Source organism: Cenococcum geophilum, assembly GCF_001692895.1.
Source record: "Cenococcum geophilum 1.58 unplaced genomic scaffold K441scaffold_32, whole genome shotgun sequence".
NCBI lineage: Eukaryota > Fungi > Ascomycota > Dothideomycetes > Gloniales > Gloniaceae > Cenococcum > Cenococcum geophilum.
In genome coordinates, this window is record NW_027137590.1 from 601,269 (window position 1) to 621,778 (window position 20,510).

General features: G+C 42.2%; 2 protein-coding genes across 2 annotated transcripts; both read right to left on the reverse strand.

Annotated features, from left to right (window-relative positions):
- Window positions 1–91: 91 nt before the first annotated feature.
- K441DRAFT_614626 (heat shock protein 90) lies at window positions 92–2,813 on the reverse strand. The gene is made up of 2 exons (XM_067645694.1): window positions 2,263–2,813; window positions 92–2,207 (listed from the first exon to the last, which is right to left on the reverse strand). The coding sequence occupies exons 1-2, from the start codon at window positions 2,521–2,523 to the stop codon at window positions 366–368; spliced, it is 2,103 nt and encodes a 700-aa protein (XP_067501900.1). The 5' UTR covers window positions 2,524–2,813; the 3' UTR covers window positions 92–365.
- A 1,777-nt stretch (window positions 2,814–4,590) lies between these two features.
- On the reverse strand, window positions 4,591–7,056 carry K441DRAFT_706702 (Vps5-domain-containing protein; the record flags this gene model as incomplete). Its single annotated transcript, XM_067653679.1, has 6 exons — window positions 4,591–5,134; window positions 5,238–5,840; window positions 5,909–6,289; window positions 6,349–6,839; window positions 6,894–6,965; window positions 7,020–7,056. 6 exons carry the CDS (start codon window positions 7,054–7,056, stop codon window positions 4,931–4,933), a joined length of 1,788 nt encoding a protein of 595 aa, XP_067501901.1. The 3' UTR covers window positions 4,591–4,930.
- Window positions 7,057–20,510: the final 13,454 nt, after the last annotated feature.

A 20,510-nucleotide genomic window follows, 5' to 3' on the forward strand; every position in this document is an offset into this window, starting at 1 on the left:
TTCGGTTTGTATGAACCTTGAAGTAATATTTATTAAATGAGCTGGACTGGAATCACGTCTCACTTGGTCAATATATTGAAATGTTTATTTGTCATTCACCGTTAACTACCTACGAGAAACCTCTTCCAAGTTTGCACAAACTCATAGTACATATCGGGGACCCATTCATTCATTCCGTCAACCTCCACATGAAAAAGAAATGACGCCTTCACGTCTAATGCGAAGATGCAATCACCAGCATCCACCGCAGATTACCGTTCGCCGAGAAGAGAAGTTATGTGTATGAAAATGAAGGCGTGACACATGAAGATAGGGAGTTTAAGGGAATCACAGCGCCAAATCCACTTTTGTACTAATTAATGCATTTAGTCAACCTCCTCCATGGCACTCTCCCCACTAGCTTCAGCAGGTGCGGCCTCTTCAGCCTTAACCTCCTCAACAGTCTCGACTTCCTCGTCAACATTTAAGCCGAGGGAAACGAGCTTGTGGATGCGCTCGGCGTACTGGACAGGCTCATCGATTGTGAAGCCGGACACAAGGAGTGATGTCTCGAAGAGGAGCAGGGTGATGGACTTGACAGTACGATCCTCCTCGCCATCAGTCTCAACCTTGCGCTTCAACTCCTTGATAATCGGGGACTTGGGTGAAATCTCGAACGTTTTCTTCGATGACATGTACGAGCTCATGGAGGTATCACGCAGGGCTTGGGCCTTCATGATACGCTCCATGTTGGCGGACCAACCAAACTGGCCAGTACGGATAGCGCATGGCGAACCGATAAGCTTATGGCTGACAACAACCTTCTCGACCTTGTCACCGAGGACGTTCTTCAAGCTCTTGGCGAGACCCTCGAAATCCTTCTCCTCGGCCTCACGCTGCTTCTTCTCCTCCTCGCTCTCCTCGAGCTCAAAGTCCTTGGTAATGTCGACAAGCTTCTTGCCGTCAAACTCCTTGAGCTGGGTCATAGCATACTCATCGATTGGATCAACAAGGAATAAAACTTCGAAACCCTTATCCTTTAGCGTATCAAGGAATGGGGACTTCTGCACGGCTTTGAGGGATTCGCCAGTGATGTAGTACATCTGTTTCTGATGTTCAGGCATGCGTGTAACGTAGTCGGCGAGAGAAGTAGTCTCATCACCAGACTTAGTAGAGTTGAAGCGAAGGAGCTTAGCAAGAGCCTGGCGGTTCTGAGAGTCCTCGTGAATTCCGAGCTTGATGTTCTTGCTGAAGGCCGAGTAGAACTTGTCAAACTGCTCTCGGTCTTCGGCGATTTCGTTGAACAACTCAAGGGTCTTCTTAACTATGTTCTTGCGGATCACCTTCATGATCTTGTTCTGCTGGAGTGTCTCACGGGAAAGGTTTAGAGGAAGATCCTCGGAGTCGACAACACCCTTGACGAAGCTAAGCCACTCTGGGATGAGGTCGGTGGCATCATCAGTGATGAAGACGCGGCGAACGTAGAGCTTAATGTTGTTCTTGGTCTTCTTCGTCTCGAAGAGGTCGAAAGGTGCTCGCTTGGGAACGAAGAGGATAGCGCGGAATTCGAGCTGGCCCTCAACCGAGAAGTGCTTTACGGCAAGGTGGTCTTCCCAGTCGTTGGAAAGAGACTTGTAGAATGATGCGTACTCTTCCTGGGAGATGTCTTGAGGGTTTCGTGTCCAGATTGGCTTAGTCTTATTCAACTCTTCCTCCTCAATCTTGGATTCCTTGACCTTCTTCGTCTTCTTTTTCTTCTCCTCTTCCTCATCATCAACCTCCTCGACCTTGGGCTTCTTGTCCTCGTCTTCCTCCTTCTCTTCAGCCTCGTCATCCTCAACCTCCTTCTCGGTCTCTTTGAGGACGTGGAGGTAGATTGGGTAGGAAATGAACTCGGAATGCTTCTTGACAACCTCCTTGATCTTACTCTCATTTAGGTAGTCAGTTTGTTCTTCCTTGAGGTGGAGAATCATCTTCGAGCCACGGCCCAGAGGCTCGCCTTCGGTATCCTGTGTGATCGTGAAGGTGCCGCCTGCGCTTGACTCCCAGATGTACTGCTCGTCATCGTTATGCTTCGACACGACAGTGACTTTATCGGCAACGAGGTAGGCAGAGTAGAAGCCAACACCGAATTGCCCAATCATAGAGATATCGGCACCAGCAGTCAGAGCTTCCATGAACTGCTTGGTACCTGACCGAGCAATCGTACCCAGGTTGTTGACCAAATCCTAAGAAAACTGTTAGTTCCGGTGGTCGTAGAACAAGTCTTATAGTTCAACTTACCGCTTTTGTCATACCAATACCGGTGTCACGAATTGTAAGTGTCTTCGCCTCCTTGTCTGGAATGATGTCGATGCGGAGATCCTTGCCGCTGTCTAGCTTGCTAGGATCCGAGAGAGCCTCATATCGGATCTTGTCAAGCGCATCGGAAGCATTGGAAATCAACTCTCGCAGGAAGATCTCCTTATTTGAGTAGACTGTGTTGATAATGAGGCCGAGAAGCTGAGAGATCTCGGCCTGAAACTCAAAGGATTCGGCAGGCATGATTGTAGTACTGCGGTGGGGGGAGATAATTGTCTATGCAATTACGGAGTCAGTGACTAATAGCCAGTGCGCTTGAGTGGTGAGGTAAATATTATGGTTCAGAAAATTGTAGAATATGCAATAATTGAAGTCAAGGTTCTGTGACCAGTGTGGGTCTCTGCCTAGAAGATGACGAGGCTGTGAGGTTTGTTTATATACTTACGATTCTCAGAGGGTTATGAGGGTCTAACGGCTTTATAAAAGCACTAGTGGATGAGATTGACTCGCAGTAAAGATGGTAGAGGAAGGAAATCTATCCGTTTTCAACAGTTTGGAGAGAGGATGGAGGAGGTAGAAGAAGTGTTTGGAGGGAGAAGCTGAAATACTCCCGCACAAAGCTCGAGAAGATTCTAGACGAAGCCGGCAACACTGCGGTTTAGGGATGCCTAGCCAATCATCGCCCTTGCTGGTTTTGCGCCTCGCTCACCGCCCTCCCACCCAAACTCTAACCCCAAAGCTCGTTCACCCAGCCTCCGCCCTTTTGAAGGTCAAGGGCGGGTGAAATCGTTTGTGCTCGTCTGAATGGGCTTACCTCAAAGTTGCGTTTGGTAACAACGCGCTCGTTCTCCTTGAAATCCCAGGTTGTTCGATGTTTTAACAACCCAACTTTATTTGTAGAGCTACTGGAATTCTGCCTGCTCGAGCCTGTTGATATCAGCCTCGCTCAGCCTTGCATTCCGCCTTCGTTCGATTCGATGTGCGCAACAGCCTGGCGTCCCTCACGGCATGCTGGTGCTTTCACACAGTCCCACTCGCACAGAGTCAATACCATTCGAATTGGCCTCTGCCTGCAATTCTACTTATAAGCCCAGTTAGTTGAGAAACATTGTCTCGATTGTGCCTCGGTGGGCCATTCAGCAGAGCCCCACCCCTCAATTACGAGATCAGATCCCCAGCCATTCGACCAGCCCTCTTGTTAAACTGTTGGAGTCGATTTCATGCTTAACTAGATGACAGTACTCCTGGCTTACGACTTGTATCTACATCGCCGTCCTCATTGTAGAATACCCAACAAATTGGCTTATCCAACGCGTTCCGATCGCTAAATGCCTCGGCCTAAACATCGTCCTCTGGAGCATAACTCTCGCTCTACATGCTGTCTGCCCCAGCTTCGCCAGCCTTGTGGCTGTTCGTACGCTTCCCAGTATCTTCGAGGCCGGTGTCAGCTCTCTTCGTGCTGGGCTCAATGCGGTATAAGCGAGAGGAGCAGGCCCAGATCGTTACGTATTGGTATATGATGAATAGTGGACAGCAGATCGTTGGTGGTCTTCTAGTATACTGCTTTTCCCTTATTCATCATGGACTATTGAAAGCTGGCAAGCCATCTTCCTAACCTACGGATACTTCTCTATTCTCTAGAGCTGCTTCGTCTTGTAGTGGCTTCCTGGTATGTACTGTTTTACAACTGCAATTCTTCATGATCACATAAACTGACCGGTAACTTAGACAGCCCTATGCGAGCCAAATGCTTCACAGAAGATGACAAAACTCTAATGATTGAACGCGTTCGAACCAATCAAACCAGTATCCAGAACAAAACGTTCCGCCTTGAGCGAATCAAGGAAGCTCTTCTTGACCTCTAATCCTAGTGCTATTGTGGTATTGCAATCTGTATCACACTCTCGGCCTCCGGCCTCGGGGCATTTGCAAACATCATCATCTCAGGCTTCCACTTCACTGTACTGCAGACGCAGTTACTCGAAGGTGCATTGCGGCTTTTCTTGGTGCACGCCCATCCCCTGCAAATGGGACCTCTCGTCTGAGAATAACCAAACCCGACTAATCAGCGCGGAGGTAATTGTACTGACCCCAAGAACCATTCCTTCCATTAGGGGTTTGTCAAGGTCCTTTGCACCGTCGGAACAATGCCCGTGTAGATCATACGCTCGGTGAGATGTGCAGGACCAAAGAGCACACCCAATGGGATGCAAAGGGGTGGCGTAAATATGCTGGTTTCATTGCAGTCACAACTCTTCGACAATTGGGAGGCACGTGGGCATTCACAAAAAGCATTATGACAGGCGTGGTGGAGACAGAATAGAACGACTTTCTCACCCGATTTCCAAGCAACGACATAATTAGTCTCATTGGTTTTCTCCACACTTGACCTGTTCGTGCTGTTATTCCCGTCCACAACCGAAAATACTCCAAGCCTAGTTAAAGCTTTGCCCAAGTTACATGTGCCTCAGTCTGTAAGAACTACAGCTACCGTGCTGTCCTTCCCATTCTCGCTGTTAAGCCTCAATTTATAGAATCTCTTAACAGCGGCTCCATTGCCTCAGAGTCTCATTGATGATGTAACTCTCTTGGACCCAATCATTTGACTTCGTGACAATAAACCTATTTACAAATGCTGTACCTAAACTAGCTACTCTTCGATTTCGTTCGTGCCCTCTGCAGCCCTCGCATCTGTCTCTGTATCCTGACTATCAGGTCTTTCAGTAGTGTTAGCAGCCTTCATATCCGAGGGAAGCGGTGCTGCAATAACACCCGCAGGTGGGTGGACCTGGCCGAAGCCCTCGGCATCCTCAGCGTCAAGTTGCATTAGATAGGTCTCCCAGATTTCGATGAGCTGGCGGGTACCCGTTAGCCGTACTCTAAGCTAGCCGGGCTACTATTAAGAGGGGAAGAAAAGTAATAGAATAGGAAGGGTAAGGCAACAAGCAGTCACATACCTCTTTCTGTGCCTCCACTGCACTCTCTAAATATGTCTCGACGCCCGACTTGAAGTCTTCCACCTTTTCCCGCTCAAATCTCTCCAACTCAGCACGCATCAAACGACCCATATCCTCAAAGAGCAGCCGGGCCTGATGCACTCTGCGCTCTGCGTCTGCCACATCGGCGCTGAGTTGACTCAGCTTGTCTTGCTGCGATTTGCCTTGACGTAGCAATTTGTCCTGAGTTGTCTTACGCTTTTGCAGCTCCGATTCAGCTGTATGCCACGCATGGTATGCTTTTTGCCGTTGCTGGAAAGCAGTTTTGACGGACCCAATCAAGCGAATATACTCATCGATAACAATACCTAGGGTAAGGACATCCTGCTGCGCTTGACGTTCATAAAGTTCACGTATTCGGATTTGTATGTCTGAGAGGCCATCTAACGGGCCGGATAGGGAAGGAGAGAGCTCGACGGCAGCCAGGGAATGGAGCGACGCTGAGAAATCACCGCAAGCTTCCGCAAGGCCTTTGCGTTGTGCTACGACAGTGTCGGTCGCTTTGAGGAGTGCCCTGAGTTGGGCCTCGAGTGCGTCAAGGTATATTTTGCGGTCATGAAACCACTGGAAAAAGAAATCAGTCAGGCTCCATGACACACCTATGGCATATCAGAGTTATCAGGGGCTCCTACATCGTCGTGCTCAATAAACTTCCCGCTACTTCCAACAGAGATCCCGATAGAGCCAAACATGCCCTTACTCTCCCCCAAGCCGGGATCTTTTCGCTCCTTATTCTTGATGTCAACATTAATCGCATCACTCTCGAGGAAAAGTTTTAGGTCTCCATCATGCTGTAATATGGGATGCGCTGCTGTTTTGTTGAGCATCCGCTCGAGGGCAGCCCGTCTCGACTCGACGAAATCCGCATCGAACCGACCCACGGCTTGTTTCTCAGGCGGAGGTGGTATAATGACGCCTGGATTGTTATTATGAAGTTGGTTGTATAGCCAAAGGAAGTCTCGGTAGCGACGGGAAACTGTGAATTCCGGGTTGCGGTATCCTTTCGATGTGGTCTAATGCCACCGTACGGTTAGCGCAAGTTAAAACAGTGGTCAATACTGAACATGGCTACCTTTGTCATTACTGAGTATTCCGTGTGAGAGGTGAGGTCTCCCACTTTATGTGGATCTCCCACTGTAATTTGGAATGTGGGCTTGGCTGCCTGCTCTACGCTCACGCTAGGTTGTGTCTGCCTCTGAGGCGCATTATTACTCGGAGGCTGTACTGGAGGTGGTATCCTTGGCCCCGATATACGCATGTCATCCTCCTCATCATCGAGATTTACCGAATCCATCATACTTCGAATTGAAGATGTTGAAGCTGCTGTAGTGGGTCGCGAGACCCGCGCAGAGGCGAGCTCCTTCTGCGGGGGCGCCGGTGGCTCATCGGGCTGTGATGGTGGAGTAGGAGCCCCTAATGGCCCTAAAGGGTCTTCCACAGCTTCTAGTCGAGTTGGTTGTGTGCCATACTGACGTCTCCTTGGCCCTCGACCTGCAGGAGATCGGGGAGCAGCAGAGACGTTGGGGACGGAGCTTGCGGTAGGTATTGAGGATTCGAGGGAATCTACAAAGTGTCAGAGCTTGTTTCGTTTTGGTAGCGCTATGGCTGCAGCTGTACCTGAAGCTCGTAGGCGGTCATCATTAGAAGCCTTAGGGAGATTTTGGCTTGAATTAGAGCGGGACGGCACGTCTGTGGCTTTGTATTAGCTAGAATTCAAGAAGAAAAGACCGATGCGATACTAACCTCCCCATGGAGAACTGCCTTCATCGCCGAGATCCATTGTGTTTGCGAGCAGAATGTTCGTGATGGTGTTGAGGTGCGCTTCGACCGCTCACATGCGCCTAAATCTCGGTGGATTGGCGCGATTGGGTGACAAGTTTGCAATAAAATGTGGCTCGTGCGCACAAATTAAATAAAGTGCATCATTCACCGTATCACTAGAGTAGTGAGCTATCTTTGCATGCCAAAGAGCAGATTTCAAACCTTCAGTAAGGAACGGATTACAGGAGAGGCCAACCACAGGAGATAGTAGCAAAATGCATGCCGAATCCTGAGGGCCTGTCTTATTGGGTATCTAAATCTAGCTATTTAAAAATACAGAATAGACCTATTTCGCTACCACCATCACCATCTTGCTTCATTTCTCCTCGACACGACGGGTCTGCTGTGGAAGAAACCTGTCTTGCATGAATAGAGACCTATTCTCGTCTAGCTTTATTTTTCCTCGACATGAGGAATCTGCTATAGAGGAACCTTCAACGACGACGACGACGACGACGACGACGACGACGAATAGTACCCTCCACCACAGAGCTTCATGTAGGGCCTTCCTATAGAGCTTTATAGTTGTATTTGAGTTGGTAGAGGCGCTCAAGGGGCCTTTAATGGGTTTTTAGGTAAAGATTTATGTACAGCCTTGTTTTGGTGATGGTGACGCGGATAAAATGTGGCAAGAACCACTACTCTGCTAATAAAAATAAGAGTACCCTCTGAATCGCCTTGATGAGCTGATAAACGTAACGTCGAGCTTTTATTAATAAATGCGCTGGTTAGTGGTAGAGTTAATGATTTGTGTGTTTGCACCACCAGAATCACGTGTGAGGCTGTTTTCCAGCACTTTATAATTTTCCTTATACAAATCAATAAATTGCTCATCCCTTGACCCGTCAATTCGCGCCCAACGGTTATCGATAAGAACTAGCCAATCAATCGAGCTGAATTTAACGCCCGTACTGAGGAATATAAAGCTTTTGGTTATATAGTAATTTGATATACACGCCTAATTTTGGGAGTTAAGTCGCCCGGCGTAAGGTTTCTAGCACTTATCCTTCCTGTAGAACCGTATTTTGCATTGTAGTAGGTAATTAATTGATAGAATCTATATAGATACACGCGTTGTTTAAAACTGGTGTTTGCGCACGGACCACTTACCCATTGGACGCTGACGGGTCAAGGGACAACGGTAGCTAGAAACGCTTCTACAATTTCGTTGATTAGAGGGGACCTGATATTTTATAGATATCGGGTCTATATTAGCCTATCCCTTGCATTGATAGTGTACTTAGAGGTGTGGCCCGTGCACGCGATCAAAGAATATCAACTTCCTCACGTCGAGTGGAGAATAGATAACTTTATCAATTAATTACCACCATAATGGTTCGTAACTACATTTCTATTGATATAGATCTTGTACAGCCTACTCAATATCCTACTTCCAAAAGGGTCGCAAAGAGGGTCGCGAAAAAGCCACCGCCAACCCCCGGACCACGAGGCCTTGGTTATCTGGCAGAGTGGTTGACCGCCTGCGTATGCAGATTCCTGATTGGTGCGCACGGAGCACAGCTCTCAGGACGCGTTTATCAATGCAAGGGATAACCTATAGAATCAACTTTTTAACAAAAAGGTTAGTGATATCCGCCTGCGGGTATACGTATTGTCACGGCACTGACCTGACGCATACTGTTTCATACTGTCTCGTACTGTTCCCTACTGTTGGCTGGCCCACCACTAGCGACTTGGCGGCCGGCCCTACTATTTATATACAATACCCCCTTTCCACCTTCTTCCCCTCTTTATACCACAACGTAGTTATTTAGTCTACTTTATTACAGCACTATGACAGTTTATGGTATCTTTAATTTGCGCCCTATCGCAATCACTAATTCCCCGTACCCTAGCTAATTAACCTCCGCCCTAGAGCAATCGCGACCTACGCGCGCCTCTGCTAAAACCAATATATCCCTAGCATAGTCCTAGAATAATCCTTAGTTTTTACCTAGCGCCTAAATAGGCGACACTAACGACGCCAAAATAGCCAAAACCTAGAACCCCTGCGACGTTTTTGTAGACCTATTTACAGAGACATACCCTAATATCGCGTAGATAATCCGCCGCTTCCTACTATACCCTAAGACCTTTAAGCCTAGCAAAGCTTACCTTACCCTTGTTAACTATACTAATAAGTTCCTTAATAACATTAAAGTAGGACTATAGTATATATATAATATAAATACCGCCAATAAAAAAGCTAACGAAAACCTTAGTACCCTTATCGCTTTCTAAATAGGAACTATTAACTCCTAGGTAGAGACTATTACCGTTCTAAAATAATTAACCCCTATAATAATAGTAGTAACCTAGCAGAAAAAACGGAGATCTAAAGACCCGCTAATATTTAGCGGAAAAGGTACCCCGCTAGAATAATAAGCTAATTTTAAGACCTGGTATATTAAGATTAAGGGAGTCTTTAACTAGGACTGGGACTACTTTAACATAGTTTAGTCCCAGATCCTTTATATCTTAAATATACTAAAGGATAAGGCCTATAAGTTTATTAAGTAGGGCCTAGAGCTTATATATAAGAACCTAAATAACATATCTATATAGAAATGGCCTACTAAGGAAGATATACTTAAAGACCTTACTACCTACTATAAGGTCCTTAATATAACCTAGGTTGCAAAGAATAAGCTTAACCATTTCCCCTAAGGCAAGCGTAATTACTAGTCTTAGAAGGGAGAGCTTAATAAGCTAATAGTCCGCGCTAAGAAGATAGATAAATAGAAGGTAGACCTACTCTAAAAGTTTATTTCTCTAAAGATAGAAGAGCTAGTACTTAAACTGGCCTATAAAATCAATAATAGCGACTATATAGGTTAGAGTAAGTAGATAGATATATTTACTAAAAACCTCGCGAACTATGTATACTAAGCTAACCTTAAAAAGAACGCTAACTACTACCTACCTACCTAAGCCCCTGCCCCTATATTAACCCTAACCCTAGCAGTAACTAGAAAACCTATAAACCTTAATAAAATCTTAAATACGGAGCGCAAGCGCCGCATTAATAATAGACTATACCTTACTTATAGCCTACCCGGCTATTAAAAGGATGCCTATAACCCCGCTAAGATAGTAAACCTAGTTCTAATACTACCTATTACAGCACTGGCAGAACCTAGCAGAACTTAGCAGAACTTAGCAGAACTTCGCGGTTACGTGACTAGAAGACCGTATAAAAAGAACCCTACTTTAACTAGCGCTGCTCTTCTTCTCCTTTCCTTTCTCTAGCTTTAGATCCTTGTTTATAGACTACCAATCATATAGGCTTACGCGCCCCTCTTACCGTACTTGTGCCTTAATTAACTAAGTCGCTAACATTATCTAAAGCTTAACTACCCTTTCTTCCTAAGAAGGAACTTAAATATATTTATAAACTACGAACTAGAATAGAACATAGAATTAGACCTAAAGAATATTACTAGAACTAAAAGAATAGAAAAGAATAATAAGACCTATAGAATATGCATAGACCAGAACCCCTATAGAATCCTACTAAAGGTTACCCTAATAACTATACCACGATGCTAAGAAATACAGTAGCTGGTAAAGCAGCCGTAGGACCCTTAAATACCTCTAATAGTAAAACAGTAACTAACTTAAACTCCTAAGTGGAGCTCGCAGCAGCCAATGCTGAAATTAAACGACTTTGAGAGCTGCTTAAAGCCAGAGAACCCCCTACGCCTAGTGAGGAATTATTAGACACCTAGAGACTTGCTACGGTCCTTAAAGCTCTAGCCTAATATATAGTATTAGCATCGTCGCGGTCTATAAAGGTCGTGGACCCCCTATTGCTTATAGACGGAACCAACCCTATATTTAATAATTGGAAGCTTTAATTGCAGGATAAGCTTAAAGTTAATGCGGACCACTTCCCTACTACTTAGGCTAAAATGGCCTACGTCTTTGGCCGTACCGGTGGGGACGTATAGACGCACCTATGTCCGCGGTACGTATAGGACTTAGTAGAGCCCTTCCTCTCTAAAGAAGAGATAATTGTTTACCTGTCTTCTATTTATAAGGACCCCTTTAAAGTATAAAACGCCCGACTTGATTATAAAAGCCTAAATATGAAAACGATAGAGACTTTCTCGGCCTTTTAGACCCGCTTTTTATACCTAGCCGGCTAGGCTTAAATTCCCTAGGAAGATCTAATGCTAGACCTATTTAATAAGCTTACCCTAGACCTATAGCGAGCTGTACTGCTAGTTTTTACTACTATATAGACGCTAAAGGAACTTATAGACTAGTGCTTAGCTATTAACTAAGGCCTCCGCCGAATTAAGGCATGCGCCGAACGGTATAAAGCTAGAAACCCTTTAAATCAGACCATAAGCAATATAAGAATAGCCTGTAATGCCCCGGCACGATCGGCAACCCCTATAGCACCACCCGTATAGCCTATCGCTAATTTAGCAGCTAGCTATACGGCCAGCCCTGCTATAGGTCTAGCGAATGCTCGGCCTATATATAGTAACCCCTATATATAGGCCCTTAGTAATTAAGGAGCTTGCTTCTCTTGCGGATAGAAAGGTTACTGTATAAAGGATTACCTAATAAACGCGAAAGCGGACGAGGTTTTATTAATCTAGGAGGATAGCGCGGAGTCGGAAAAAGAGAAACCTTAGAGGAAGACTTTTCTCTAGGGTTAAAAGGGATCGATATGTTAGATGTTGATCTAGGTTAGCTAGTTGGTAGAAGAAGCTGCACTATCCCTTATACTTTATTCCGCAATAGATACTAAGTTTTAACCTCTACTTTAGCTAACTCTAAAGTAAATACCTTCGCCTTAATAGACACCCAGTATGCCGTAAAGCTGGCTAACTTTCTAAATATACCTATTAAAGAACTGCCTAAACNAATTCCTATNTNNNGGTATAATNGGCGGATAGGACCACCTATTACGACTATCTTGNGGATTTACCTCCGTGTTAACGGACGAAGGTAGTATAACGCCCCCTTCCTTATTACGGACCTAGGTAGCTATAATATAATCTTAGGGCGAAAATAGCTAGCCTATTTAGGCTTATAGCTTAATATATGGAGTAGACGGCTTACCTAGCCCGAAATCCTACCCTTAACCCCTTCCTTTATAAAAGAAATTAGTATTATAATAGAAAACCTTATACGGCCCTAGATTAATACTATTTACTAGGCCGATGCTATGCGTAGGGACTAGGCCTTTAAGAAAGATATATAGCTTAATTNNNAANNGATNTGTATACTATGTNNCCCCTANACTACCTATGTTACGCTACCCGCATTAAAGACCTAGGAAGTTAGTAGTAACCTAAAAAAGCCCCCTATGGAGAGCTTAGGCCCTATATAGCTACGAAGAATAGCAAGGGACGTTGGACGTTATACTGAACTAATAGATTAGAGGGATAATCTATGGAAGATAGAATAGGAGCTAAGAAAGATTATAAACCCTAGACCGTAAAATACGGTCTAGAAAATAGCTGTAAGGAAACTAGCGGACCTCCTACTAGTTAATATCTGCTATATTAGTGCCGTAGGATTCTACTAGAACTTAGTTTAGCCTAATACCGTCGCCTTTATAACGAGCTTATACAAAATTAATTAAATAATTAAGGAAAAGGGAAATAAGCTTAGTGGATAAGAAAGCGAGCTTATGGATAAGGAACTAGTAGAACAAAAGCTGCCCTATTAACACTAGAAATTTAAGGATATATTCTCTAAAGCAGCGTCTAATATACTTCTACCTTACCAACCGTATAACTATAAGATTAAGATTAAGCAGGGCAAAGAAAATACCCTTAGCTTTAGCCCCCTCTATAAGCAGTCTATTACCGAATTATAGGCCATAAAGTAGTATCTTATTAATAACCTAAATAAGGGCTTTATTAAGCCTAGCTAAGCCCCTTTTGCCTTGCCTATTCTCTTTATTAAAAAGCCAAATAGAGGACTTCGCTTCTGTATTAACTACTATAAGCTAAATAATATAACCCGCAAGGATCGCTATCCGCTGCCCCTACTTAATAAGACTCTGGCCCGAATAAGTAGAGCTAAGGTCTTTATAAAGCTTGATATCCGCTAGGCCTTTTACTAAATTAGGATGGACCCTGGGTCTAAAGATCTTATTACGTTTTAGACTTGTTACGGAACGTATAAATGTAAAGTACTCCCTTTTAGACTGACTAACGGACTAGCTATGTACCAGCGGTATATAAATGATATACTCTTTAACTACCTTAACAATTTCTATACGGCCTATTTAGATAATATTATAATCTACTCTAAGAATAAGCTGGAATATAAGGAGTATGTCTATAAAGTCCTATAACGGCTCCGCGAGGCTAGCCTCTAGGTTAATATTAAAAAGTTAGAGTTTAGTGTTAAGCGTATAAAGTACCTAGGTTTTATTATTAGTACGGACGGAATTAAAACCGACCTAAAGAAAACGGCTGTAATTAACTAGTGGACACCCCTACGGACTATAAAGGGGGTATAATCCTTTTTAGGGTTTTATAACTTCTACCGACGCTTTATTAAGAACTATAGTAGAATTGCCTGGCCTCTTAACCGTCTTACTAAAAAAGACTAGCCCTTCTACTTTAACGCCATATATAGGCAGGCCTTTAATAAGCTTAAGAAACGGCTGGTATCGGCTCCCTTACTTACCCATTTTAACCCAGAACGGCCCTTAATGCTAAAAACTAATGCCTTAGATAGCGTGATAGCTGGTGTTTTTTCCTAGAAGCAACTGGACGGAGAGTAGTACCCTATTATATACTATTTAAAGACTATAATAGATGCCGAGCTAAATTACTACATCCATAATAAAGAAATGCTAGCTATTATCTCTAGCTTTTAGCACTAGCGTGTATAGCTAGAGGGGACCCCTAAGCCGATTAAGGTAGTTTTAGATTATAAGGCCCTAGAATACTTTATAATAACTAAGGCCCTTACGGCCTAGTAGGCACGCTAGGTGGATACCCTATCTTAGTTTAACTTCTTAATTATATATAGACTAGGCGCTATAAACCGTACGGACGCTCTTATAAGGCGTAAGCAAGACCTAGATAACTAGACGGCTGCGAAGATCTTACTATGGACCTAGACGCTACTATAACTAGAATACCTTAACCCCTAGATACGGGCAGAACTAAGTATAGACTTCTTAGGCGCCGAGATATGTCCTATTAACTCCTCTAAACTTAACCTTATTAATAAACTACTACAGGCCAACTAAATAACCCCCTCTCTATAGGAATACCGTAAAAAGGCAAAGAATGTTACTAGCCTATGGTCCCTTAAAAACGGACTACTTAAGCACTAGGAACGGCTAGTAGTAGTTAAGGAATAAAACTTACGGACCCGGCTTATTGCTAAAGCTTATGTTTAGGTCTCTACGGCCTACCCTAGAAAAAATAAGACCTGTAAGATTATTGGTAACCGCTACTACTAGCCCGGAATAATTATAGATATTAACCGTTATATACGGAACTGTAACAGCTGCCGTAGATCTATAATTCCATGAGATAAAACCCTAGGACTATTAAAACCTCTTCTAATACCTAACCGCCCCTAGTAGTATATCTCTATAGACTTCTATAAGCTACTAATAGACCGCGACGGATATAATATGGTTATAATTCTAGTTAACTGCTTTAGCAAGCGCCTGTTTTTAATTCCCTGTTATAAGAATATTAATGCTAAGGAGGCGGCCTAACTATATATCTATTATGTCTACCGCATTTACGGACTACCAGATACTATTATATCCGATTATAGCCCGTAATTTATATCGGCCTTCTAGAACGAGTTTACCCGGATCCTAGGTATTAGGCTAAAGCTCTCTATAGCATATTACCCCTAAATAGACGGCCAGACGGAGATTATAAATCAATATTTAGATTAGAGACTCCGGCCTTTTATTAACTACTTTTAGGATAACTAGGGCGAACTACTACCCCTAATAGACTACGCCTAGGCGACCCTACCCTATAACTCTACGGGATTTGCACCTATCTAACTAGAAATAGGGTATTTACCCTAAATAAGCTTTAACTGGGATAGACTAGAAGGACCACGGACCGTATATAAGAAACTGTTTTATAAGAAAGCCTAGCAGTACGCTAAGCGCTTAGAGAAAGCCTAAACGGTAGCCTATATAAATCTAGAAAAGGCCTAAAAATTAATAGAATAGCAGGCAAATAAGTATAGGCGCGAACCCGACTTTACTATAGGCGATATAGTCTAGGTTATAACAAAGAACTAAAAGACGGAACGGCCTAGCTGTAAGCTAGACTATTAGATAGCGGGACCGTATAAGGTCCTTAAGAAGATAGGTAACTCGTATAAAGTAAAGCTCCCGGATTCGATTAAGGTTTACCCTATTTTCTTGCCGGATAAGCTACAGAAAGCTATAAATAACTTATTGCCTAGACAAAAGAACGAACCTCCCCTACTAATTTAAGTCAATAGCGACAACGAATGGGAAATTAAAGAAGTACTAGCCTGTAAACTAGTAAGGAAAACGCTAAAGTACCGCGTTAGTTGGAAAGGTTATAACCTAGATCCTACCTAGTACCCTATATAGAACTTTATTAGCAGTCCCTATAAGCTTTAAAAATTCTATAACTGCTACCCTAATAAACCAGGACCCCTAAAGTACCTAGACGAGTAGATAGAGTGCTAGTATAGCGAAGACAATAAGCTACCGGAAGAATATAAAGATAAGAACGCCCTATAAGTATAATACGGACTATAAAGCCTAAGGGCAGGCTTTTGCGGAGGGGGGGGTAATATTACGGCACTGGCAGAACCTGGCAGAACTTGGCAGAACTTGGTAGAACTTCGCGGTCACGTGACTAGAAGACCGCATAAAAAGAACCCTACTTCAACTAGCGCTGCTCTTCTTCTCCTTTCCTTTCTCTAGCTTTAGATCCTCGTTTATAGACTACCAATCGTACAGGCTTGCGCGCCCCTCTTGCCGTGCTCGTGCCTCGATTAACTGAGTCGCTAACACTACCCCGTTAAATAACGTAAATAAATAACCGTGGATACAGCGACTGTAGAGTCTATTATAGACGCGGTAACCACGGAGCCTATTATAGCCGCGGCGGATAACCCCCCCCCTTTAACCTTATAGCTTAGTTACTCTAAACTATGCCCTATATAGGAGCCTAACCCGTTAATAACGCCTAATATTAGCGACTTCACGCTAGCGAATATAAATACGGCCACGTTGTCGGCGAGGTATTGTCTTCTTATACCCCAACTAAAATAGAAACAGATACCGCCAGCCAGACGGACACTAGACCGCCCTACTAAAACAGCCCTATACCCTAGTTATTAAAAGGTAAACCCTTAGACTAAGTTACGCCTAAGGGTCTAAACCATATAAGGAGGAAGACGAGAAGATTAGGTCCCTATTATTAGATTAATTAGTCCTTTCTATTAGTAAACTACTACTTAATCTTAGATTAGCAAATAGTAATAAGAAATTAATCCTTATTTAAACCTAACTCTCCTTATTATATAACCTATACCCCTAAGTTTATATCAATATAATAAGCCTAGTAGACTCTAGTAGTACTATAATAGCATTTGCTAACGTAGAGTCTATTATAAGAAAGTATAACGTTATAATTAAGAAGCTGCTAGTACCTAGGCCACTACGCCTTGCAAATAGTATCCTAACTTCGCTTATTATAGACTACTTTACCGCCTAAATATTAATCGGCCTCCATACTAAAGCTATACTCTTTTTTATTACTAAACTCTCGCCCACTACCCTAATTATCCTAGGTATGCCCTAGCTTTAGAAGTACGAGCCCCGTCCCAGCTTTAGGAAACTTAAGATCCGCTTTAACTTAGACTACTACTTTAGGCACTACCTCCCGTAGGGGATAGCCGACGTTAGTAGGGACGCCCTATATAGACACTTAGCACTACTAAGCCTAGTGCCTAGGACTATATATAAAGCCCTAATAGTAGAAGACGTTCCTAATAAAGGGGAGCCTATATAGCTGCAAAGAAACAAGATAGTAAAAGACTGGACTAACCTAGCACTTAAGACTAAAATAATAGGCCAGCCAGCCCTACTAAGACTAAAGAAGAAGGTCCGCTTTGCGCCGCCACTACTAAGAAACCAATCCCAACCTAGGCACTATTTAAACCCTAGCCGCCTAGCCTAATACTTAGAACTAAGCCATATGCTATATACGTATACTATAGCTCGCGTTATAGTAAGGACTAGTTATAAAACTACTAAGACCCAGATAATAGAAACCGCGCTACTATAACGCCTAACCTTATACCTATCTCCCACGCGTACCGTATAGGGCCGCCGCCTTATTTCCGCCCCCCTAGGCCAACCAAGCCGTGCTAGCCTAGCTATAGCACTAGAGAGCTAGATACACCCCAACCTAAACAATATTAAATACACCCGTACTATTAATTTTACCTAGTTCTATAAATAAAAAGATATAAAGGTAATAAGGATCTATATAGCAGAGCTAGTAGAACTGGTTAAATAAGATAAGCACTAATAGCTACTTAAAGAGCTGCCTATAGGCCTAATAGAAGTACCAAACCTATTAAAAAGGTCTTTTTGCCGGCTAGTAGAAGGCGACTATATAATAAAGGAAGCCTATAAAGCGCTCCCCCCCTATTTTTATAACTTCCTTAAGATAAATCTAAAAACCAAACCCGAGCTTTTACGTTAGAAGATAGTTAACACTAATATTAAAAAATTCCTAAAAGGCAAACTAGGATTAACCCGCGAAGATATTCTATAACGCCTACTAAAGGAGTTTAGTAAATATATTAAGCACTTTCTCCCTAAGAACGTAGATAAGCTACCCCCTTATTAACCATAGGACCATAAAATTAAGATCACCCCCGGAAACTAGGCCCTATACTATAAAAATAGACCACTCTTACCTACTAAACTTAGGTGTATAAAGAAGTGGATTAATAAAATACTAGATAAGGGTTTTATCCGCGAATTAACCTTACCAGCTACTATACTACTCCTCCTTACTACTAAGCCTAGTAGTAGTATATAAATCTACTATAACTACCAAGGCCTAAACACAGTCACTATTAAGAATTAATACCCACTACTACTAATCCGTAAGACACTTAACGCACTTTATAGCGCTAAGTACTTTACTAAACTTAATATAATTACTGCGTTTAACCGGATCCGGATTGCGGAGGGCTATAAGTAGCTTATAGCATTTATTACCCGGTTCAGACTCTATAAGATACTAGTTATACTATTTGGCCTCTATAACGCACCCGCTACGTTCTAAAATTATATTAACTATATTTTATACAACGCCCTTAACGACCGCGCTAAGTACACTAAGTATATAAATAAAGTCATCTAAAGACTTAGCAATGCTAGACTTTAGATTAATATTAATAAGTTTAAGTTCTACTCTACTAAAACAAAATACCTCGGCTTAATTATCTTAACTAATGGTATAACTATAAACCCTAAGAAGATATAGGCCTTATAGAAATGGAAAGACCCAACATTAATTAAAGAACTATAACAATTTCTCAGCTTCGTAAACTTCTACTAACAATTTATCTAAGGCTACTTTACCATTACTACACCTATAATAAAACTTCTAAAGAAGGATATTAGATGGCTATAGGGACCAAAACAAGCCAAATTATTTAAGGCCCTTAAGGGAGCCTTTACTTTAGCACTAGTACTAGCATACTATAACTATATAAAGAAAATAGTAGTAGAGATAGACGTATTAAATTAGGCTTCCAGCGGAGTCCTTTCCCAGTATAATAATAATAGAAAATTAAGACTAGTCGTATTCTTCTCCGTAAAGCACTCTATACCAAAATATAACTATAAGATCTATAATAAAGAACTCCTAGCTATTATTAAGGCTTTAGAGAAATAGCGTCTTAAGCTATAAGGGACTAAGGAGCTGTTTAAAATTATTACTAACCATAAGAACCTATAGATATTTATAACTACTAAGTAGCTAAACTAGCGCTAAGTTTAGTAGGTAGAGTTCCTTTTATAGTTTAACTTTATAATTATATATAGACCTAGTAGCAAAGCTACGCTCCCTAATACCCTAAGCCGGCTATTAGGAATAAGGCCTAAGGACGCTAATAATAAACGCCTCCGCCACTAAGCCTAAGTCGTTATACCGCCCCAGAAAGTTAACCCTATAATCTTAGAAGAATTACTATATAAGTCCTATAACTCTAACGACATAGAGTTTATAGCTGCTCTAGACCCTAAAATAGCCAAAAAGTTACTAGATAAGTTAATCTAGCTAAAATACCAGGAGAATAAACTCGCAAGAGATATAATAGCAGCCCTATATAATTAGAAAGCTCGCCATTAGCTAAAGAAAATTAGGAAATTACTCTGTTGCAATAAGTTAGAATATAGTATTATTAACGGACAGATCTACTTCCACTAATATTTCTTTATCCCTAACACCCTAGACCTCCGCCTAGAAGTTACCTATTACTCTTATAGCAGCGGCCCTACTAGTTACCCTAGCTGGGTTAAAACTCTTAATCTCTTAAACCAAACATACTAGTAGCTAGGAATCTCCCAGTTTATAGCTACCTTTATTAAAGACTATGCCCTATACTTTCGCACTAAGACCCCCTATTCTACCCCACCTGGTTTCTTAAAGCTACTAAAATTACCCACCCGCCTATAGACTGATATCTTAATTAACTATATTATAACGCTGCCAGTATGCTAACGCTATGGTAAGGTATATAAATATATCCTTATTATTATAAACCGCCTAACTAAAATATAATACCTTATTTTAGTAATAGGACTCTTAACAGAGGAGTTAGTTAATAGCTTTATTAACAATATATATAAGCTCTACGGTGTACTAAGCACAATTATCTCTAATTACGGCATATAATTTATTAGCAACTTCTAGCAATAACTAAGTAAACGCCTTAAGACAACCTTATAACTAAGCTTAGCCTAGCACCTAAAAACAGACAGCTAAACTAAAATTATTAACGCCGCTATAAATAAATACCTTTATGCTTTTATTAGCTTTATATAGGACAACTAGGTTAACTATCTACCGCTTACTAAGTTTACTATAAATAACTAAGTTAATAAGAGTATAGGCATCTCCCCGTTTTTTACAAACTATAGCTTTAACCCTCGCCTCGGAATTAAGCCTACTAGCCCCCACCTATTAATACTATTAGCATAAGTAAAGAAGGAGTTCTTCTGTATAGACTCTATAGCCAACCGCTTTAAGCGGATATTAATATAGCTTAAGGCCCTAGCTTAGATTTTATAGTAACGCTATAAAGATAATACTAATACCTATAGGGACGAGAGCGCATTATTCTATAAAGGTAATATAGTTATAGTTAGCTTAAAAAATATAAAGATAA